The 24572-nt window shown below is 39.3% G+C and overlaps 1 protein-coding gene across 1 annotated transcript in view; it reads left to right on the top strand.

Moving 5' to 3' along the window:
* Window positions 1-720: 720 nt before the first annotated feature.
* Window positions 721-24572, top strand: part of Kctd3 (potassium channel tetramerization domain containing 3) — a 37226-nt gene continuing 13374 nt past the window's right edge. Inside the window, exons 1-10 of the mRNA XM_070041501.1 lie at window positions 721-843; window positions 4031-4084; window positions 4839-4884; window positions 6239-6312; window positions 10205-10263; window positions 11303-11383; window positions 12682-12822; window positions 13367-13457; window positions 16405-16595; window positions 19745-19860. Of these exons, the coding sequence (XP_069897602.1) occupies window positions 761-843; window positions 4031-4084; window positions 4839-4884; window positions 6239-6312; window positions 10205-10263; window positions 11303-11383; window positions 12682-12822; window positions 13367-13457; window positions 16405-16595; window positions 19745-19860 (936 nt within the window). The 5' untranslated portion in view covers window positions 721-760. The remainder of the gene's footprint in view (window positions 844-4030; window positions 4085-4838; window positions 4885-6238; window positions 6313-10204; window positions 10264-11302; window positions 11384-12681; window positions 12823-13366; window positions 13458-16404; window positions 16596-19744; window positions 19861-24572) is intronic.

Raw genomic sequence — 24572 nt, 5'->3', positions numbered from 1 at the left:
GTGGTTGGACATTTAACTAACCCAAGAGTTTTGGGGCTTTGTCTGTTTCCTTTCTGCCTAATTAAAAATCAAAAAGTAAAACCGGGTTGGGGAGGGGGGGAGGATGGGAATGGACGTTTAGGTAAAGCATCCCAAGGTGCTAAATTCCTCCAATTTTCACAGCATTTAGGCATCAACTTCTACCTTTTTCTATGCTTGTCCCTGGCCACGTTGCAGAAGGACGCTCAGGACAGTTTGCTCAGCCTGGCCTTCCCTCCAGATGAACAGGCCCAGGGTGGGAACGCGATCCGGAATCCTCCCTGCAGCCCTTCCCCGGGCGTCGGGAAGCTCCGCCCCCTCCCCCCCTCCCCGTCCTCCCTCCCCGCCCTTCCTTCCCCGCCTCCTCCCTCCCCGGCGCCGTCACGCGCGAAAGGCGAACGCTGCGGAATTTTGTCCCGCGCGGTGACCCCTCCGCGCAGGCAGCTGGCGGCGGCGGCGGCCGCCCAGGCGGTGGCGGCGGCGACGCTGGCGGCCGCGCTCTGAGGAGAGGCCCGGGCGGCCCGGCGGCTGGCAGGCCGCGAGAGCCGGAGGGGCCCGAGGGGGACGCGAGCGAGTCCCACCGGACCCGGGGAAGGTGGAGGAGGCCCCGCGCGCCTCCCGCGCTCCCGCCGCCGCCCCGCTGGCCCCGCGGCCGCCGCCGCCGCCGCCGCCGCCTCCCGCTCCGGGCCCCGCGGCCCCGGCGGTGGAAGCGGCGCGGCGATCGCGCCCCGAGCTGCCCGACATGGCGGGCGGGCCCTGCGGCGGCCTGGCCGCGGCGGCGGCGGGCAGCGGGGAGATCGTGCAGCTGAACGTGGGGGGGACCAGGTGAGCCCCGGGGGCCGGGTAAATCCGGGGACCCCGGGTGAGTGAGCCCCAGGCCCCGGGTCGGGCGCGGGGCGCCGGGCGCGTGCGGGGTCCCCACCGGGGCGGGACGGGGTGCGCGCGGGCCTGCAGTTGGTGAGGGACAGGTGGCTGGGCGGCCGCCCGGAACGGCCGGGCCCCGCGCCCCGGGCCCGAGCGGATGCCGGTGTGGAAGGCCAGCCGGGCCCGGGGAAGCCAGGCCTGGGGAAGCCGGCCCGGGGAAGCCAGGCCCGGGGAAGCCAGGCCCGGGGAAGCCGGCCCGGGGAAGCCAAGCCCGGGGAAGCCGGCCCGGGGAAGCCGGCCCGGGGAAGCCAAGCCCGGGGAAGCCAAGCCCGGGGAAGCCAGGCCCGGGGAAGCCAAGCCCGGGGAAGCCAAGCCCGGGGAAGCCAGGCCCGGGGAAGCCAAGCCCGGGGAAGCCAAGCCCGGGGAAGCCGGCCCGGGGAAGCCGGCCCGGGGAGCCCGGCCTGGGGAAGCCGGGCCCGGGGAAGCGCCGGCGGGCTGGGCCGGCTGGGCTCGCGTCCCCCGGGTGGGTTTCAGGCGCCGTCTCTGCCGAAGCCTGTCGTGTCCTGGGTTCGCCCCGGCCTCGCCCGGGCCCCCGTGCACTCCGGCAGACACGCGCAGAGTTGCTTGCCAAGGTTCCCTGGGCGCACGAGTTTCGGTGCGCAGCCTGCCCTGGTGGGGCGTGGTTGCCTTTGGGGAACTTCTTGGGGCCTGGAGTTGAGACTCAGTTTCTACTTGTAGTGTGACTCCCTGCTCCCCCCCCCACTCCAAACAACAACAACAACAACAAACAACAACAACCACCTGCGGTCGAGGAGTTAATTGTGGGGACCTTTGTGGATGCTGGTCCTGCACACGGACTGTGAAAGGCCGTCTTTATCCTCGCTCAGGCCTTCCCTGCTTCCTCTGTGTGCTTTGGATGAAGCTCACTGGGAGGGAAAAGGCATTTTTTTTTGTGTACTTGCCATGACTTATGAGTCACCTTTCTCAGAAAAGGGAGTTTGCCCAGCTGTCTGTGTTGGAAGGAAGGGTGCGTTGACCATCAGGCGCAGTGGGGGATAAGCGTCCCGGACAGCCTCCCAGACAGACAGGCAGACAGCCTTTACACATCTCAACTCCTAACCGGTGTCTTTAAGAAATGAAAAAATGGCAACCATGTGGAGTGTTTTAATCCTTCAGCTTTCTGAATGGGCTAGGAAATTCAGTCTAAGAAACAGTAATACTTCATTCTTTGTTACCTTTTTTACCTGCAAAACAAAGTTACTGCATGCTGAACATACCAATCATGAAGATTTATGCCTCCTAATGTAGGACGTGAATCCCCCCCTCCACCATTATATGAGAATATTGCAGGTAATGATAGATGCAACAATGGAATAGAGCTCACAAAAATAGGTCTTGTATTTGTTTTACTAAAGACAGTGTTCTCATTCACTCGATGTTCCTACTCTGGTTTCTTCTAATGGTTATTTATGGCCAACATATTTCTTTTGGGGCATTGATCTTTTGGAATTACTTTGATGTTGCACAACAGTGAATCTTTCTTACGGTGATCCTTGAGGTCTTTCAATTTACCTGTCTGATTTCCTTTATTTAATTGGTCAGGTAAATTTTCTGTGACTAGTGGCGATCTTTATTTTGTCTTGCTTGCTAAGAGAAAGATGTTCATGTTTTATTGAATACAGCTTTAGTTCCTCTCATTTGCTCTTTTGTTTTCACTATGCAACTTAGGCTGTCCTTGAACTTGATGTATCCCAGCTGACGACCCTGGAAATTACCCATTTTCCTGCCTCAACCTCCCTTTTAAATCAGATTAGTGAGCCTAAGAAACTACTTAACACTTAAACTGACATATGAAATTCATTGGTAATTTGTTTTTCCAGTCTGTTACCTGTACTTTGATAAACTCCCTCTCCCCAGAATTGATGATAATAAGACTTAATCAAGTGGTTGTTAGCCTCAAAATAAAGAGTGGTTTGTTTTCTTTATGGTATTGTGGTTAGAAGTCAGGACTTCAGGCTTGCTAGGCAACATGTTCTTGCCTGGGTAGTGCCTGAATCATTATCCACCAATTTTAGCTTTGCTGTTATAGCTGGGATGACACGTGCATGCACCATGTTCAACTTCTTCCATTGAGATAGAGTCTTCCATAAGACTCTTTGCTGCCCAGTATGGCCTCAAACCTCCATCCTCCTGATCTCAGTAAAGAATCTCAGGATGAAAAGCATTTACCACCATGCCCAGCTGTCAGTTGATAAGGGATTTCGAGAACTTTTTGCCCATGCTATCCTTGGACTTTAGTCCTCCAACTTTGATCCTTCCAACCTCACCCTCTCATGCAGCTAGAATTACAGGAATGACCCATCATTACCCAGCGTTGCTGAGAGATTTTTGAGTGAATGAAGCAACTTTTGCAAATAGCCCAACTATTAGGTAAATATAAAATTAATTTTGAATGCATAATTTGTAATGGAGTTAATATGAGCTCAGATGAGTAATATAAAATGAGCAGAATGGCCTATGCCTATTATCCTCGCTAATCTAGAAGCTGAGATCATGGGAATTGTGGTTCAATACCGTGCTTGGGAAAAGGTTTGAGACCTTATCTCAAAATAACCAGTGCAAAAAAGGGGCTGGCAGGGCTTGGTAATAGAATGCCTTGAGAGGCCCTCAGTTTAAACCCCAGTACTGAAAAACAAAAAAGAAAACAAGTAATATGAATTAGAATACTTGGGAAAACATTACAGCTTTGGTAGGCCTTAATGGTATCAATAAAAGGTGGATTGAGACCTGAAGAAACCGATCAGGCTAGGGTAAAGACACCAACAAGACAGTGAAGAGCTGTTTAGCGATATTAGACTCCTGGCTATTACAGGAAAAAAAGCAAGTTTGGAGAGATGAGAGAATCTGAACCAAAGTTGTGTTTATGAAATATTATAAGGTGGAGAAATAATTATTTGATTTTGCTGAGACCTCCTTGGAATAATCTTAGCTCTGAAATGAAAATAGTAAAGTTTAGATATGTTAAATGTAATAAAGTTTATATACCTATAGTTATGGCTGTAATCATTAGCCAGCATATTAAAACAAGTTAATACTGAAATTTCAAATTTTGTTCTCATTTATAATACTAAGTAATTTTCATTTGCAGATTTAGTACCTCAAGGCAGACTCTTATGTGGATTCCAGATTCTTTTTTTTCAAGGTAATTTATATAATTCTTTATTATATTACACATTTGATTTTTCTTGTCATAAAAGCGTTTTTTTTTTGAATGAAAAATGGCCAGGTACAGTGGTTCATGCCTGTAATCCTGGCTCCTCTAGAGGTTGTGATCTGAGGATTGCAGTTTTAATCCAGCCTGTGCACAAAAGTCCAATAAACTACCAAAAAGCTGGACGCAGAGCTGTGGCTCACCTGATAGAGCACTAGCCTTGAGCAAAAGCTCAAGGACTGTGTCTAGGCCCTGAGTTCTAGCCACAGGATGCACACACATACATGCATACATACACACACAAACACACACACACATACACATACATATACATACACCCCATGAGGAAAATGTGTTTTGTTTTTTTTTTGAGACATGTTACTATTGTCGCCCCTATTATCATTGAACTCTTGATTCTCTGGCTTCCTCTGTGTCCTGAGTGTTAGAATTTGAGATGTAAACCACTATACTTGGCTTCTAAGTGTTAGTGCTTGAAATAGACCCGTTTGATTTTGGTTTTGATGGAGAGACAAAAGTCTTGCTCTTTAGCATAGTCTGCCTTGGAACCCTATGTTCATTTCTCCTATGTATTAGGATGATAGGTTTGCACCAGGAGGCCTGGCTAAAGTAGAAATATGTTAAGTTGGTGACAGAAAACTCGCTGGTATTGGTTTTAGACATATGATAAAAAAATAATCTATTCATGCTTAGATTTCAAAAACTAACTTATTTTAATGGCTTCTAGTTTGCTGAGTGGAAGAATTTCAACACTTCGAGATGAAACTGGTGCTGTGAGTATATAATGTTGATATTTATTTCTAATGTAATTGATGTTTAATTCCTAGTATGCAATGAGTAAGAATACTAGCATTTTAATCATCACTAAATGGAAGTTATATAATATACATAAATACATGTACATACATATGTGTGTATACATAATATATATATTTCTTGCCATGTTTAATGTATCTAAGCAGGAAAGAGACTACTAAATAGGAGCTGTTGTATGCAGCAATTTTAGGTATTCATGATTAAAGAAGTGGTAGGATATAATGTTATATTGGCAATAGTAGAAATGGACAGAATAAGAAACATCAGATTAATAAGGTACTACCTTTTAAATTTTTTGGGGGGGAAATAGCCTTATGAACTTACTAGTAATGGCCTAGAGAGGAAAGTATAGGCCTCTAAAATTTCAATCAAAAAATAGTTCATGCAACAACATGAGGGTGTGGAGACAGCAAGACAGTCATGTTGATTTGCTGTGGTAACACTTTCAGATGAAATAAGGTAATAAAGCCGACATATCCATATGGGTTTATTAAACATCCTCATCAGTAGTAAGGTCTCCACAAATCTGTGACATTTCTTCAATTTCTGATGGACTCAAATACAAACAGAAGAATTTTACTAATTGTAAATATATATTTGATCATAGTATAAAACGTTTTTATTATTGCTAGTCTTCCCCTATCTAATTAATTGGCTAAGGTAGCATTAAATGGTTTTCAAGTTATGTTTAGACCTCTTGCAATCAACTCAAAATAGTGTTTGTACACATTGCCTTAAATTGCTATCAGGTATGTATTTCCCACTTAAAGATTTTACTTTCCCGTGTATATGCTGTGGTGTTATATTTATTAGTTTAAATAATACATATTTTTTTTGTCATCACCCTTTCCCAACTGTTGAGTAAACTGAGGTAGTAAACTGTAAATGTAAAAGTGTTGTGAGAGTAATTCTCTTACAATTTGGATAGTAGCATGAAATCCTTACTTTTTGGATTACCTGAGTCACTGTAGTTTATCTGCAGTTTATCTTAGTCACTGTCACCAACAGATTCTACAATGTAAGATATTTGTAATGTTTTCAAAGGACTTCTTGAATTCTAAGTTTTCAGATAAAATTGTTTGCTCAGGTGTCTTTTTCCCCTTAAATGCCAGTAAGTAGAAATAAGAAAATGGACACTGTCAAATTAAATGCAGAATTACAACTACATTCTGATTTAGAAACATTTTAAGAATGGAATCATTGAAGTAGGATATTTAAACAATTCAGTCTTAGTTCTTTCTTAGTATTTCAGATAATGAAGGTAAACATTGATTTTTTAAAATTTAAAATAAAATGCATTTTCATTTGTAGATATTTATTGATAGAGATCCAGCAGCATTTGCACCCATTTTAAATTTTCTTCGGACAAAAGAACTAGACTTAAGGTAAGAAATTAATCCTTTTTAGAGTGCATTCTGTGTATTTTGAATATATTTTATGAATAAAGAATGTGTTCTGAGCCTTTTTTTTTTTTTTTTTTTTTTGGGTCCGGTCGTGGGGCCTGAACTCTGGGCCTGGGCGCTGTCCCTCAGCTCTTCAGCTCAAGGCTAGTGCTCTACCACTGGAGCCACAGCGCCACTTCCGGCTTTTTTCTTTTTGCTTATGTGGTGCTGAGGAATCGAACCCAGGGCCTCATGCATGTAAGGCAAGCGCTCTACCACTGAGCCACCTTCCCCAGCCCATGAGCCTTTTTTTTAATTGACACAATATATGTACTTATTTATGATGTTTACTTTTGTAGTTAGATTCATGTATCCAGTATATGTATAATAATCAGATCAGGGCAGTTAGCATTTCTGTTTCTTCAGATACCATTTTTCTTTCTTCTGTGTATATGTGTGTGTGTGTATGTATGTGTGTATGTATGTGTATGTATGTATGTATATGTGTGTATGTATGTGTGTGTATTTATGTATGGTATGTGTGTGTGTATACTGGAGCTTTAAGTTGGTGCTTCACTTGGGCTCTTTTGTTCCTGGCTGATACTCTTAGGAGCCACTGCTCCAAAATTATTTTAAATGTTTAAACTATTTAACTATCAGAATTATTTTATTACTCCCTTTTCCCACACCTTTATCAAATATTATCATTTCTGTGGGCTTGGAACCTTCAAACCCTTCTGAAGAGAAGTGTGTAGTTAATTGTAGATTATAGTTGCCCTATTGTGCTATGTAACATTAATGGTTCCCCCGATTATCTATCATCACTTGTTCACTATACTCCTCTCTCTCCCTTTACCCTCTTCCTTGTCTCTAATCACTATTCTACTCTGCACTTTTATGCAATAATCAGCTTCTGTTTTTATTTCACAAATAACAACATATGGTATTTGCCAAACTTATTTTGATTGTGTCCTCAATTAAACTTCCAGTGAGTAGAGGCCACCATCACCTCTTTTGTGAGAGTACCCCGACAGCTTCTCGAGCAGTTTCCCTGCGTTGTATTCCTTCATTTCATTTCATTTTCTTTTCTTTTCTTTCTTTCTTTTTCTTTCTTTGTTTTTTTTTTTTTTTTTGGTTGGTAGTGGGGATTGAACTCTGGGCTTGGGTGCTGTCCCTCAGCTTTTCAGTTCAAGGGGAATGCTCTACTGCCTGAGCCACAGCCCCACTTGCGGTTTTCTAGTCGTTTATTGGAGATAAGAGTCTCACAGACTTTCCTGCCCAGGCTGACTTTGAACCAAGATCCTCAGATCTCAGCCTCCTGAGTAGCTAGGATTACAGGCGTGAGCCACCGGCGCCTGGCCCTTCATTTTCTATATTGAACTGTTATTATCCTCTGAAAATATGTATGAGATCAGATTGCTACTCTATTTAAAACCCTTATTTGTTATGTCATATGGGACTTAAGATTTAGGTTTTTGTTTATAATCTGGTCTTGCTTAATTTCTATTACAACATTTAGCATCTTCCTGGTCTTTAGCATGATTATTGGCATGTTCTTTGCCCTGTCCCATCATTACCACAGCACTAGCTCTAGGCACTTCCTTTTTCACAGGTATGTCTTCACAAGACTGTAAGTTCAATTAAGGGCCACTGGCACATATTGCCAAAACTCAGAACCATGTTTGGTGTACAGTAGGGGTTTACTGCATGATTTTTGTATGTGCATGTTTATGTTTCTCTTGGTTGGTGGGGGTGTGTGTGTGTGTGTGTGTGTGTGTGTGTGTGTGTGTGTGTGTGTGTGTGTGTGTGTGTGTGTGTGTGTGTGTGTGTGTGTGTGTGTGTGTGTGTGTGTGTGTAGCTAATTGAATGATTGTTTCAACAATTTGTTTTTATTGGGAAGCAATAATTTGTATTTTATTGTTCTTAAGGCATGCTACTATTTTTTTGAGATACAATTTGTGGAGATCTAGGTGATAATTTTAGTTGCTTCTTTGTATGATTTGATTGTTTTGGCTTATGTTCACTAAAAATCAAGCTCACTATAGCAAAGACAGTTTGGTTTGATTTATTCCCTGCTATTTTCCTTGAGTGCATATAGTACATGCAAAATAGATGTTTACTAAATGTGTAAAAGAAGGTGGAGCTTTTTCTTTTTTCTTTTTTGAGAATTTTTTTGTATTGTGGACTTATTTGGAGCTAGGAAACATTAAATATATTACTAATTCTTGAATAAGATTATTTTTGCCCATATCACTTGATTATGGAAGTCAGTGTCTTTGTGACTAATACAGTATTTTATCAACCATGAAAGGGATTAGTTTAAAGTCTGTATTTATTGACTGCTTTTCTTACACATTACTGGACTTTCTCTTTTTTTCTTTTTTTTAAACTTGAAAAGCCTACCAAATTTAGCCAGGCACTGGTGGCTCATGCCTGTAATCCTAACTACTCAGTAGACAGACTGAAGATTCTGGTTCAAAGCCAGTCCTGGGCAAGAAAGTCAATGAGACTCTTATCTCCAATTATCCAGCCAAAAGTTGGAAGTAGAGCTGTGGCTCAAGTAATAAAGTGCTATCCTTGAGTAAAACAACAACAACAACAAAATCAAAGAAGCCTTTGGGACAGTGCCCAGGCCCTGAGTTCAGACATACACACATTAAAAAAAAGCCTAGCAAATTTAAATTTTTTGAATAGTCTCTTCTACAAAGATGGGAAGAGATAAATTTTAAAAAGCAAACCAAAAACAAGTAACTGTGTTCTAGATCTTTGCATAAAGTTTTTTGGTATTGCCCATACTTGTTTGTCCTTTCTAGGAGAGGGGCTTACTTCTTCAAGAATGTAATCTGTGTTGTGAGCTACCTTGCTGATAGTGCTGTGTTCTGTTAACACAAACAGTTTTGAAATGGAATCAGGATATTTTAAGCATTCTTACATTAAACTAGTCACAGTCAGTTCGCAAATGAGAACAGGTTAATAACACAGTTACACTTATTTATTAAGGCCAGGGAATGTGTACAATCTTAAGGGCAGATTATAACTGAAAACTAAAATTAATCATTAGTATTTTAAACTTGTTTACTTTTTATTTTCCTATTACTTAATGGTCTTAACTATGTAGTAATATCATCTTCATCTGATTGAAGATAGTCCTTGCTAAACTAATTAAAAAAAATATTTTTCTGGGCTGGGAAGGTGGCTCAGTGGTAGAGCGCTTGCCTTGCATGCATGAGGCCCTGGGTTCGATTCCTCAGCACCACCTAAGCAAAAAGAAAAAAGCCAGAAGTGGCGCTGTGGCTCAACTGGTAGAGCGCTAGCCCTGAGCTGAAGAGCTGAGGGACAGCGCCCAGGCCCAGAGTTCAGGCCCCACAACTGGGCCAAAAAAAAAAAAATTTTTTTTCTTTTTCTTTTATTCATTCGTCACATATGTCATATTACATGGCTGTACATGTACTTCGCTAAGCATTGTGGAAGGAATAAAGCTCATAGGTCAGCAGTAAAGCAAACCTTTAGAAAGCTTATACACAAGGCTCAGATTAAATACATGTAGAAATGATTATACTAATAAACTAAAAGCAATTCTATAAAAGAATGGTTTCCACTCTGTTCTTTATCTTGTGAGATTCTTCTTGTTTGTTTACCTGTATAGCTAAGTCATCTATATATGAATGGTTTTCAGGTTAAGTATAAAAATGGTTTTATGACAAAATGGTGAATTCACATGCATATTTTAGACTTTATGATTTAAGGATATTAGATAATAGATATTAACAGAAAAGTAAGCTTTAAGGTTTTATAGCATGGTCCACATAACTTAGTATTTTCTTCCTTTTGCTTCAGATGATAATCTTAAATTGCCACTGTTAAAAAGAACGTACATTCATTTGTTTCTTTGTAGGGGAGTGAGTATTAATGTACTCAGACACGAAGCAGAATTTTATGGAATCACCCCTTTAGGTACGTGTTCTTTTTTTTTTTTTATTGTGAAAATACTGTACAGAGGGGTTACAATTGCATGGGCAAGGTAATGAGTACATTTCTTATCAAGCATTGCTGCCTTCTCCTTTGTTTCCCATTTCCATCCCTTCCTATCCCCCTCCCCGGTCCCCCCACCTGATTCCCCCCCTCACCAAAGTTGTAAAGTTCGTTTTTCCACATAATGACTTGTACATCTCATTGTTGCAATGGGTCCACCTGTATTCCTATTTAAATGATTTTTTTTTCTCTTCCCCTCCACCACAAATTATACCATCAAATACAGTGAAAGTAGGGGTTATACCGTGGGGAAGGACATACAAAGCAACAAAGAAATCATCTTATAAATATGTTAGAAACAATCGCGTGAAAGAAAAAAAACATTTGAATATTTATCTTGGGGTTCCTTTCCGTAACATCAACTTATCTGACCTTTTCTGCTTGACTCAGACATATACTAGTTATTGCAAATAAGGAAAACCATAGGACCTATGTTTCTTTGGGCCTGGCTTACTTAACATAATTTTTTCCAAGTCTTTCCATTTCCTAACAAATGGGGCAATGTCATTCTTTCTGATGGAGGCATAGAATTCCATTGTGACCCAGCAGTCCCACTTTTGAGCATTTACCCAAATGATCACAAACAAGACCACACTAAAGCTACCAGCACAACTATATTTGTTGCAGCATTATTTACCATAGCTAAGATATGGAACCAACCCAGATGCCCCTTAGTAGATGAATAGGTACGTGTCCGTATCTCAGTAGTTTACATTTATAATTTGACTGTGCAGTAACATTGCTCAAATTAAACGTGTTTTCTATAAGGTCCTAATATTTGTTGGAGGAGTTCAGAACTTTGTTTGTATGGATGCTCATGGTAAAAAGATACTGTCAACTTTGAGTTAACTTGACCATTTCTTTTTTTTTTCTTATCCTTTTTAACTAGAGAAAATAAAAATGGAGCAGTATTTTTCTGTTTGCATGTACTCTTGACAAGTTTGCTTTGACATGTTTCTAGTAAGAAGGCTGCTTCTGTGTGAAGAGCTGGAGCGGTCCTCTTGTGGCAGTGTCCTTTTTCATGGTTACTTGCCCCCACCAGGTATTTTGGCTTTACTTTATTCAGTCTTTTAAGAAATTCTTACAAATATAGAAAAAGGAAAACTCTTCCTTGATTTTGGCTTCTTTTTATAAATAGACAGCTAGGATTTTTTTTTTCAAAAGTGAAGTCTTATTATACATTCTTGTTTTAGAATAGGCTTTCACTAACTTTTCCTGTAATGGACCAGATATACTTTATGAAGTAAAGATCTCATGGCATCTTCTTAGTTCTGACCCATATACCACTGACTTGTGTGTAAGGGGCTGGCTGTCAGACTTCATTTTGTAGAACTTGGGGGCCCCTGTAAGGATGTCAGTATTTCCTCAGCCCTGCTTTGTTTAGAAGACTTAAGCCTTTGCCTATAATAGTGGGTTTCTAAGTAAGGTTTAACTTAAAAAGGCTCTCCATGAAGCCAGGCATGGTGACTCAAGTCTGTAATTCTAGCTCATTGAGAGGCAAGATATGCAAGGACTACAGTTCAGGGCTAGCCTGGGCATAAAAGTTTGTGAGACTGCATCTCAGCCAAAGACTGGGCACTTCTGTCAAGCTGTATATAGTAGACCAAAATGGCTGGGTGCAGTGTATGTTCCTGTTACCCCAGGAACAAAGGGAAGCACAAATAGGGTTACATTCTAAGCTTACATGGGGATAAAGTCAGGCCTTCCTATCTGGAACATAACTTATAGAAAAAGGGACTAGCAGGGGCTGGGAAGGTGGCTCAGTGGTAGAGCGCTTGCCTTGCATGCATGAGGCCCTGGGTTCGATTCCTCAGCACCACATAAGCAAAAAGAAAAAAGCCAGAAGTGGTGCTGTGGCTCAAGTGGTAGAGTGCTAGCCTTGAGCTGAAGAGCTGAGGGACAGCGCCCAGATCCAGAGTTCAGGCCCCACTACCGGACCCCCTCACCCCCCCAAAAAAAGGGACTAGCAGAATGGCTCAAGTGGTAGAGTGCCTGTTTAGCATGAGTCTCTGAGTTCAGACCCTTGAAAGTATAGTTAACCTGCCCATGGTAACTACGTAAATGTAAACACTGGCTCACAGACTGTTTGAACTGATGATCTATTGACTTAGTAACCCAAAGCTAGGTAAAAGTGGAACATACATGGTAACTCTTATTTATTATAATGTGGCAAATATCACAAATTCATTGAAACATATCTTCTTTTTTATTATTATAATTAATTTTTTCCACTATTGTTATCTGAAGATTTCACATTTTTTTTGTTTCTCTGTTATAATGTAATAGTTTTCATTTTTGGAAGGTTAAGTTAGAAATAAATTTGTCTTCTCTCCTTTTTAGGTATTCCTAGTCGTAAAATAAACAATGCAGCCAGATCCTCTGCTGATTCTAGGAATGGACTAAATTCTGCAGAAGGAGAAGCCCGTGGAAATGGTACACAGCCTGTTCTCTCTGGAACTGGAGAAGAAACTGTTAGGCTGGGTAAGCAAAAATTCCATACATACAGCAAGAAGAAAACATGGCACTCATTGGCACTCTGCATTTTTTTTTGTTTGAATTTGTAAGTTTTGCCTTATTCATTTTTTTTTTTTTTTGAGTAGTGCTGTGGGTTGAACCCAGGACCTCTCACATGCTAGACATACATGCACTCACCCTTTGCTACTGACGAGCTATGATCCCAACCCCTTAATGTCTGTTTTGAACCTGCATTTATATCTTAGAAAGCGGAATTAGCATATCATTTTTATTTGATGTTATGTGATCTTCTGCTTAACAAAGATTACATACTTTCTGTTAAGAGGCAGAGACTGAATTTAAATTTTAATGTTTACAGGCCATACAGTCTCAATTGGAACTACCCACGTTTGTTGTGGTAGTGTGCTAGCATGGACAGTAGTTAAACAAATGAGCATGACTGTGTTCTAACGAACTTAACTGAAACAAAAAGAAGACTGAAATTGGCCAGTGGGCCACAATTTGTCAACCTGTTTTACAAAGTAAAATATTCTTTCTCTAAACTTAACAGGATTTCCTGTGGATCCACGAAAGGTGCTGATAGTGGCTGGCCACCACAACTGGATTGTAGCGGCATATGCGCACTTTGCGGTGTGCTACAGGTGATGTGTAATAAGTGATAGTTTATTGTATATTATTATTCTGAGAGTTATTTGGCTTCATGTTAAATGACATTAGAGAGGATTATTAATATATGAAAGTTTCCTTTCTATAATGAGTCAGTTGTTTATACTCTTTAGTAGGGAAGAGTAAGACTGCTGGTTATAACTACTGTGTGTTGGGAGTAAGGTAGGGAGACAGTACAGTTGTGTGCACAAGTAGGGTGTCGGATTTGTAATGTGTGAATTTTATACAATAGTATGCTTTTACTTGTTATGTTCTCTGAGATTAAAAGAGAATGAAGGATAATATAGCTAGTGATGATCTTTTGTTAGAGAAAGGTTAGATTTCTCAGACCTCTCTATATGTGGTAAGAAATAATGTTGATGGTAGAGACTAGTATAGAAGCACAGAAGTGGTTCTAGTGGTAGAATTTATACCTGTGCTGGAGATGGACACTTGAACTTAACACAGTGAGTGACAAAAATAGATGGTGCTGTTATTTGTTCATTCTTTGAATTTGTTGGTGTCAGAGTTGAGGTTTGAACTTAGGGTCTAGGCACTGTCCTGAGATTCTTTTGCTCAAGGCTAGCTAGTACTCTGTCATTTGAGCCAATTCCATTTCCAGCTTTTTGGTAATTAATTGGAGATAAGAGTATCATATACTTTCCTGCCTGGGCTGGATTTGAGCTTCTGTCCTCAGATCTTAGCTTCCTGAATAGTTAGGGTCATTAATTATAGATATGAGCCACCAGTACCAGACTTTAATTATAGATATGAGCCACCAGTACCAGACTTGAGATTAGTTTTGACCACTGTGTTGTATAGCTACTATATGATGCTTTGATATTATGCCCATGTGATGTGAAAAGGAAAAGAGGTGAGGAATTATTTAGATATGCTATCCTGATTAAAACATCTTTTTATCTTGTAATACTCTGGTTAACTAGAAATACATGCTTGGTCAAAGATTAAGTTACATATAGTTTTATTATTACTTATATTCCTGAATTGATGATCACAAGATCATGTCATTTACCTCATGAAATCAGTCCTGCATCTCTTAACTGAATTAAGTTATGAACTCAGCACTTGTTCACATCAAAAGAAGCATGTTGATAGTGTTTCTTGAAGTGCTGTCAGTCCTGTGTGCTCAGATGGACGGTCTCTAAAAACATCTACATTTCTTTCCTAATGTTTGTCAAGTTTTAGTAAAAATATCTACATTTCTTTCCTAATGTTTGTCAAGTTTTAGTTTGGAATTATTTTCATGTTTATCTTAATATATGATTCCCTCTAGTGGCTGAAAGGGGGTAATTACCAACCTTAAAATGCTTAGGAAGAATAAACTTTCCTTATGCTCTGAAGCTTTAGGTAAAACATCATTAATCCTCCAAATCAAGGAGGTGGAATGATATTTTTTCTATGAATCATAGTTGTACTTAAGCATACATACTTAAATGAAATTGAGTGGAAGTATTGTTATTTAGGTCCTTTATGAATACCGAAGGCTTTTGGTGACGTTTTTGTTTTATTGAGCTAAATATAGAATCCTCATCATTATGCATGCTAATAAGTACACGGTCTACTACTGAACTACAACCTTAAACCCCCAAAATTTGATTTTTTCCAAATATGTAAAGTAGCATGTAAGGAAACAATTTTGTTCCTCCATCTTTTACTTAATTCTCTTTAGGAAGAACACAGAGAAGATTACAATTATATTTATATCATTAGTGCAACTTCAAAAGTATTTAATAGTCAATTCATCATTATGATTTCATAAGTAGGCTGTATGAAAACATGCTCTATATGGAATGCAGGTTACAAAGATGTAAAGTCAGATAGAGCACAGTGGTCACTAGGAGTGGAGAGGTATATTTATTGGAGAAATAATATATTAGTGGGAATGAGCAGGAAAGAGGAAACAGCTGACACCATGCAAAACGAAAGAAATGTACATATCACCTGATGTGGAAGAAATAACTGTATTGTCAAAGCTCATAGAACTCATAAACTTTATAGACTACGATAAAGACAATTTGCCCCATGAAGGTTAGAATGCGTTTGTGACTTTAAGTATCACTATCTCAGGATACTGTAGAAATTTGTGAAATTTATGTAATTATAATCACAATAAAAATTGCTGTAAACAATGAAAATAGAGCAGTGCAGTGTTTCTTAGTGGGGAGGAGGGATGGGATAAGGGAGAGTGAGGATATGCACACTATTATGTCTGTGTGGAAATGTTATAACAGAATATCTCCTTATACAATTAATGTACTGATAAAGAGTTGTATCATTAAAGAAAACTAATTCTGTTTGGTAAAAAAAAAAAAAAAAAAAGAGAATACATTAGCTTTTGTATTTAGGGAACCAGTAGTCCATTCAGTTTTACATTTTGGAATTTGCAAACCAATTTTCAGAGCCCCACTCTTTATTTAATTGCTCCATAGAATTAAAGAATGTGGAGGACTTTCTAATTTTGGTTTGCCTAGCTAGGCAATGATAAGACTGAAGTATAGAAAACAGGTCAAAGCATGCCTTTCAGTTAGCAATAGTAACTTTAATACCAGAAAGTGATTTTAAAATTTCTTTTAAAATTCTGATTCTTGTCCATCACTCATATCCATAGAAGGTGACAGTAAGACTTTGTGGACATATATGAAAGATATAGCCATCTTTGTCTTGAGTTTTCAAAATGTTTTAGGTAACTTACCCTATTCTTTTGAGAAAAAAAGAACTCTTGTCTCTTTATAAATGGTCATTTGTCCTGGGTATAAACATCAGGCATTTCAGAGATAAAATTTACATATCAAAATTTTATATTTACTAAATATGAAGATGGTTATACAATTCGATTAATTCCTAATTATTTTCGGTACATTGATTTGCATTCTTTTTGCTGAACTACTGAGGCTAATTTAGGTGTCTATTATTTCTTAACAGAATCAAAGAATCTTCAGGATGGCAACAAGTATTCACAAGCCCATATTTGGATTGGACTATTGAACGAGTGGCTTTGAATGCAAAAGTGGTTGGAGGTCCTCATGGAGACAAAGACAAGATGGTTGCTGTTGCCTCAGAGAGTAGCATTATCCTGTGGAGTGTGCAAGATGGTGGAAGTGGAAGTGAAATTGGTAGGAAGAATTTAGTTCATGTTGCATGTTGGTGTGGTATAGGATAGGTGGACGTTTGGGAGTAATTGACTCTAAACATGGACACTCCCGGGACTGTTAGCTAGAGTTGCCACAGCTTCTCTCTAGGGTCCAGTCAGTGAGAGGAATGAGTTTCCTTGCACCTCACCCATAAGATTCTAGTGTCAGTTTTCTGCCTCCTGAATTTAGGGAAACCCATCACTGATTGCTTAGGTTTCACCTCTCTATGCGGTGATAGAAAGTTCTCTTAGCCAGGAAACCACAGTGAAGAGGTGCTTTTCACATGTTTCTGTCCTCTGTCAAGTCCTCTGCTGTTTACTGTTCAGTCAGTGCCTGAAAACAGGTGCCTACATTTTGTGTAGTTTTTTAAAGTGGGGAATAATTGGATATTATTTTTTTCTATAAGGAGCTGGACAAGTCCTCGCTAACAATTTTAGACAAAAGGTGGCTACTTAATTTTTTTCTCTTCTATTTGTGGGTGTGGGGCTTGAACTCAGGGCATAGGTGCTGTCCCTGAGCATCTTTGTAGTCAAAGCTAGTGCTCTGCCACTTGAGCCACAGCACCACTTCCAACATTTGAGTGGTTAATTGAAGGTAAGAGTCTCACAGGGACTTTTCTGCCTGGGCTGGCTTTGAACTGCGATCCTCAGATCTCAGCCTCCTGAGTAGCTAGGATTATAGGCGTGATTCTTTGCCGCCTAACTAAAAGTTTTTAATAATAGTACAATGCTAATTATACAGAAAGGAAATTGGTAAAGATTTACTTTTTATCTTTTTTAAGTTGCCTTTTTATAAATCAAAATTTTTGTTTTCAAAGGCTAATGTTTTGAGGTGGTACAATAGTAATTTGTTCATGATCTGTAAAATAAATCATTTTTTGTTACATATGTTCTTCAGAACTTGACATCATCATCCAAAGAAAATTGTTGGGGTTTGTATGTCTGTAATAGAACTCTCTTAGTGATTAAAGTCTCTTCAGTATATAACTTATATAAGACAGTTGTACTGGATTTGCTATAAGCAGTATTTTACTTAAGACAGGAACTTGTTATTATTTGTACTATTGTCTTTCCTGTGGGTAGAGGTCAGATTCTGGAGCCTAAGCAGGAACAACACTTTAATGAGAAGATTCACAATGTCTTTCTTGATTGCCCAGAAACCCATCCTTCTCCAGAGTAGTATCAATGTTAGTTTTCCTGGTTTTGTTTCTGCCTTTCGTATAGGCCTCAGCCCTGAATTTAGTTTAGAGATTTCGAAAAATTATTTGGCCTCATAATTCAAATAATATTATGTAAGAATTCTAAAATTGCATATAATGTGAAATAATTTCTTCTTTCTGCTTGGAAGTGGAAGTTTTATTTCTTATCCAAGTGTGGTCAGATGAATTAGCTTTTTTGGTATGTTGTATTTAATTTTTTTTGTCTTTTTGGTTGACAGGCTGAGTGAGGTGTTATATTCATATGTATATAAGGAAGATAGAAGATATTCCCAGCAGTACTGACCCCCCCCCCCCTTCCCGGTCATAGACCTTGAACTTGGGCCTTGGGAGCTGTCCTGAGTCCTTTTGCTCAAGGCTGGTGCTCCACCACTTTGCGTACAATACCACTTCCTGTTTTCTGTTGGGTAATTGGAGATAAGAGTCTCGTGTACTCCTCTGCCCAGGCTGGCTTAGAATCATGGTCCTCAGATCTCAGCCTCCTTAGTAGCCACCAGTGCTCAGCTCCAGCAGTGCTTTTTGTTTCTGTTTTTCTTTTTTTTTTCTGGCCAGCATATATCCTCTTGTCTTTCTTACTGTTAAATGCCTATTTCAATGCTAGTTGAGAATTTAAAATGTTCTGATTATTGCCACTGGTTTTGTATATAGAATAGTCCTCAGAGAATGAATTCATAATATATATCGGTGTAAGATTCAAGAGGACCTGGCAATCCCTGTCTTATGTTAATGCACCTCACTTGTCCTTAATTGTTTCCTATGAATTGTTCAAGGCCTTATGGGTCTTTCCTCAATTAAATGCTAACAAAATTATATATGTTGGTACGTACATACTTTTTCTTTTTTGAAATAAGCAAGCTAATAATTGAGTAGAAATCTATATAAAACAATTTGTTTTTCTTTTTAAAGAGAGAATCTCACTGTGAGCCCAAGGCTTATCTGGGACTCACTATATAGCCAAAGCTGTCCTCAGACTCGCAGTCCTCCTCACTTACCCTCCTAAGTGCTAGAATTGAATAGATGTTCACCAGCACATCAGCCATGAAACAATATTTTATATGTGTGGCTTATTCTCCCTCACTATTAGATTAAAAAGATATTACAAACACATCCCAAAGAACTACAATGATACTATTTAAATACCAGAATTAGATTATAACTGTTTAAGGATGAGCATGATTGTTGAGACATTGAGCTAGAACTATATTTTGTAGGTGAGATTATTAAGAATCAGAAAGTGAAAAATAACAATACTTTTAGAGCTAGTATTTCAATCCATATTCTATTGACTCCTTACACACTGCTCTGCTAAAGACAGACAATTATATAAGGCTATTAGATGCCATTCCAAGGTGAGCCTGGAATTCTTTGTCTAGCCATACTTGTCTCTTTTATTTATTTATTTTTTGGTTCTTTTATATTAATATGTAAGGTTTGCTCTTTACAATCTCCTTTACTTGTGTCATCTTCTCTTTCCTCCCATGGCTTATTCACTTTTAATTTCCCAGGTGGTAAGTGGAGGTGAGGCTCAAGTGGTAAAGCACCAGGCTTGAACAAAAAAGCCAAATAAGAGTATGAGCATCTGTATTTAAGCCCCAGACTGGCACATTTTCGTACTAAGTAAATAAGCAAATAAATCTTCCAGATGATTTTAATGATCAATTAGGATTGACAACCACAGCTTTAGATATCAAGTCATTCGTTTTTATCAGTGTGATTACAACAAATTCTCTGCTCTGGAGTTCCATAAACTGCTAAAAGATGACCAAGTTCTCATTTGTTGTCCCCAGATCTAGCACAGTATTTGTAGAAATGAAAATAGGTTCAAGTAAGCCCCCTTGGAGATAGTTTTAATTTACATTTGACTAATCCTAAAAATGGTGATAGTTTAGCTTCTTTCTCTGTTTTGTCGTTTAAGGAGTGTTCAGCCTTGGTGTTCCCGTGGATGCCCTCTTCTTTATTGGTAACCAGTTGGTGGCCACGAGTCACACTGGGAAAGTGGGGGTGTGGAATGCTGTCACTCAGCACTGGCAGGTTAGTTTTAATTAATGCATACTGCAGCAGTGAAAATACTGTGAAACTTAGGCTATTTATATATCTATTTTTTCTTTTTAGAGTCCACACTATTTCTCCAGAATATTGAAATTGGTGGTAAATTTGTTTCTAGATAGATATTTGATTATTATTCAAGAAATCTATGTTGCTTTGGAAAATGAGTGTTATTCAACAGTGGCTTGGCACCTCTTCATTTCCTTGAATGTCCTACCTTGCATGCTGTGAACATGGTATTTAGGCAAACTTCATTTCTTTTTTTTTGGGGGGGGGGGGTCCGGTCATGGGGCCTGAACTCTGGGCCTGGGCGCTGTCCCTCAGCTCTTCAGCTCAAGGCTAGCGCTCTACCACTTGAGCCACAGTGCCACTTCCGGATTTTTTCTTTTTGCTTATGTGGTGCTAAGGAATTGAACCCAGGTCCTCATGCATACAAGGCAAGCGCTCTACCACTGAGCCACCTTCCCAGCCCCCAAACTTCATTTCTTGAGTGGAAGCAGAGATCTGCTTGAAATATATAGCTTGTTCTAAAAAGATACTAAGCTAAATACTCTGAAGTACTTGAGTAAGGAGATAAAGACTAGCAAATTATGAATACTTGATTTTGAAGAAAAGAGGAACAGCTAAGACATCAGGGATCCCGTTTTAGAATGCTACCATTCTAAAGTGAATGGCAGGCTGGAGATGAAGGAATCTAGTGGAAGAAGCAGAGAGAACTAACTAGTAACAGTGGTAGCAGAGATGGCAAAGGTGAGCCTATCTGAAAAACATTTCTGGAAATGACAGGATTGGTATCAGATTGATTTAGAATGAGAGGAGAAAAAAAACTATCACCTTGATTCAGAATTATAGTTTTAATAAAAATGGATATGACACACAAAGGGTTGAGAAATTTTGATATCTGGTTTATTGAAATTATGATATCTGAAATTGGTAGTAAGGAAGTGTCAAGTAGGCAGAAAAAGATATAAGAATCTCAGGGATTAGAAAGAAGTTAAGAAGACTGGTCTTGAAATGAATGAAAATTACTAGGAAGAATATTATGAGAAGTTTAATGTAGGCTTTTTAGAGCTGGAAAGTAGTTCTCAGTGGTAGAGCCTTTTCATATCACCTATTGAACTGACTTGATGATAAAAGAGTACTCCAATGTAAAGGGAATGTCCCTGCACATTGAGATTTAGTCAACTGTGATGCAAATAATTTTTTTTAAATCCCACCTGTATCAAACATGTACATACTCTTTCTTGTCATTTTATTCTAAAAATGATACAGTTAAACAATATAGTTTGTTTTGTTAGCTAGTATAGTTAATCTGAAGGTGAATTAGAGGTAGATGAGAAGATATCTATAGGTCATATGCAAATACCACATCATTTTATATTTTAGCACCCAAGCATTTTGATATCCTCGGAAGTCTTGGGACCAATCTCCCATAGGTAATGATGAATGATGTAATTGTAGTAGGGATCAGCGAAGTATAATAGGACTCAGTGTGGATATTTAAGGTCTGGAATATCCACTTGTAGAAAATGGTATAAAAGTAAGCTAATCCAAGTGCTAAGATTCTCACAAGGGTGATGGGTCAGTCTGAAAGTGACAGTCTAGGCAGGAATGTGTCATCATGATTGATGGGAGACTAGAAAAATGTTCTTGAGACCTTGTAACAGAAATGTGGGGGCAGGTAGTGAGAGAATAAATGGTTTTCAATTAAAAGAATTGTTTCTTTTTTTTAAAATAAGTTTTTTATTGTGAAAATACCATACAGAAGGGTTACAATTACATGAGCCAAGGTAATGAGTACATTTCTTCTCAAGCATTGTTACCTCTTCCTTTGTTTTTTCCCTACCATCCCTGCCCTCCCATCTCCATGACTACCCCTCCCCCGCCAAAGTTGTAAAGTTTGTTTTTGGATATAGCATCTTGTACATCTCATTGTTGCAATGGGTCCACCTGTATCCCTATTTAAACAATTTGTTTTTTCCCTTCCCCTCCCTAAATTATACCAACATCAAATACAGTGAAAACAGGGGGTATACTGTAGGGGAGGGACATACAAAACAACAAAACAATCACCTTATAAATATGTTAGAAACAATAGCAAGAAAGAAAAAAAACACTTGTGTCTTATCTTGGGGTTCATTTTGCCTAACATCATCTTATCTGACCTTTTCTGCTTGTCTCAGACATATACTAGTTATTGCAAATAAGGGAAACCATGGGACCTATGTTTCTTTGGGCCTGGCTTAATATAATTTTTTCCAAGTCTTTCCATTTCCTAACAAATGGGGCGATGTCATTCTTTCTGATGGAGGCATCGAATTCCATTGTATATATACCACATTTTTTTTATCCATCTACTGAGGAGCATCTGGGTTGGTTCCATATCTTAGCTATGGTAAATAATGCTGCAATAAACATAGTTGTGCTGGTAGCTTTAGTGTGGTCTTGTTTGTAAACATTTGGGTAAATGCCCAAAAGTGGGATTGCTGGGTCCTAGGAGAGCTCTATGTGGAGTCTTTTGAGGAACCTCCATACTACTTTCCAAAGTGGTTGAACAAGTTTACACCTCCACCAACAATGCAGGAAAAAAAAAAGAATTGTTTCATAGGAAAGATAGGCTTTGTTTTCAGTAAAGATAAATCAGGTTTGTGTGTGTTTGTTTGGGGAGAAGATACTAACTAGAGTGGACTTCCTCCACAGGGGTGTAACAGGATGCATTATATGCTTAGCATAAAAATATGGCCCAGTGAGTCTAGGAGGGACTAATGTGGTTCTTGTAAGGTTTAGGTCAAAAGAACTTGTTCATTAGGATTTTGCTGATGGTATTTCTTTAAAGAGAAGTGGGAATTTTATTTGTTTATGGAAGTTCTTCTGTCAGGTGGGCCATTTTGCTAATTGTGTTGTCTGAGTTTTCAGTGGCTGAAGTTTCTCTAAAATGCTAAAGTTTACTTGAAGGAACATGTCTTTTTTTAAAACTAACAGTTTTAAAATAACATAATATTTTAATATCTTTTTTTATTGTGAAAATACTGTACAGAGGGGTTACATTTACATGGGCAAGATAATGAGTACATTTCTTATCAAGCATTGTAGCCTCCTCCTTTGTTTCCCCTTCCCATCCCTTCCCATCCTCCCCCATGCCCCCTGCCTCCACCCCCCAATCCTCCAAGTTTTAATATCTTTCAGATAGTCTTAAACTTTTAGTCCAGGCTTCTTGCTTGGTGTATGCATGAAGTGAAAAACCATATCTGACAAAGTAGATTTGTTACACGTGTCAGAAAGACCTTAGGAAGGTTGACCATTATAAGCCTTATAACCCGCAAGCTGGATTTCTCTGTAGTGCATTGCAGAGATGGTATGCAGTGAAATCACAGCTTTGATCTGCATCTGCAGATCACAGCAGACCAGAGGCTGATTCTCATGACTGCTGTGACACTAGCCAAAAAAGTTCTCATTCGTCCCCTGGCAATAATTCCACCCACAGATAACACAGAAAAAACATTCAGGGCAACCCTTGCATTTATACTCATTTAGATATTTACATATGTAGATAATTTAAGGGTTTTAATAACCCTTTATGCTCATTCTATGATCAATTTTGATTCCAAGTGTTAGAGTCAGATAATGAGAGTGGAGAAAGAATTTCCATTTAAAAGACATTAAAAGAGAAAGGGCACCGGTGGTAGCTCATGCCTATGATCCTAGCTATTTAGGAGATCTGAGGATCATGGTTCAAAGCTAGCCCAGGCAGGGAAGTTTGTGAGACTCTAATCTCGAGAAAACCAGAAGTGGCACTGTGGCTCAAGTGGTAGAGCACTAGCTTTGAGCTGAAGAGCTAAAAAGTGCAGAAGGGAGCGTCTAAACCCAGAGTTCAAGCCCCACAACAACCAAAAAAAAAAAAAAAAAGACATTGTAAATATTTCTTTTTAATTCTTTTTGTTATGGGTGGTGGTACAGGAGTTTGAACCTGGGGTCTGCATTTTTTAGGCAGTGCTCTACTATTTGAGTCATACTCTGAGGCTTTCTCTCTTTAGATACTTTTTGGATAGGGTATTGCTTTTTTGTCTGGAGATAGCCATGGACCATGATCTTCCTATTTATGCTTCCTTACTAGTTGGGATTACAAGTATATCTCCCATACCCAGCTTATTTGCTGAGATAGGATCTTGCTTTTTTGGGGGGATGGCAAGGGGAGCCTGGGCTGAACCTCAGTGTTCCTAAATCTCCACTTCCCAAGTGGCTGGGATTTTAGGCATATACCATTATGTCCCACCAAAAAATTTGTTTTTAATATCAGTTTCTCACTTAGACATTTTTAATAAAATACTGAAACTTGATAAATTAGTAAAGAAAAATGAAGGAATTGCTCAACTTCAACTTCTTGTTCCTTTTTACATTTGATCCCCCTCTTTACACATAAAATTTACACTGAATCGGTATTCTGAAATACTTCTGCAATCTAAGGAAGAAGTTTTAGGCATCTATTATGTACTGACCACAGTCCTAAGCATAATCACTTAGAATGCGCAGTAAGGGAGTCAAGCTTCTTCCTCTTTCTGCATCTAAAAAGACTAGATATGAATATTAAAACCATTTATATGTGTGTATATATAATATGCATATTAAATACTTCATTTATTTGTGTACACACAGTACATGGCATCTGTCAAGATTCTAGGGTCTGGGCAAGAATAGGC

The sequence above is a fragment of the Dipodomys merriami genome, unplaced genomic scaffold (assembly GCF_024711535.1).
Source record: "Dipodomys merriami isolate MVZ:Mamm:240054 unplaced genomic scaffold, mDipMer1.0.p SCAF_31, whole genome shotgun sequence".
Classification (NCBI taxonomy): domain Eukaryota; kingdom Metazoa; phylum Chordata; class Mammalia; order Rodentia; family Heteromyidae; genus Dipodomys; species Dipodomys merriami.
This window is presented reverse-complemented; position numbering and strand designations above follow the sequence as displayed.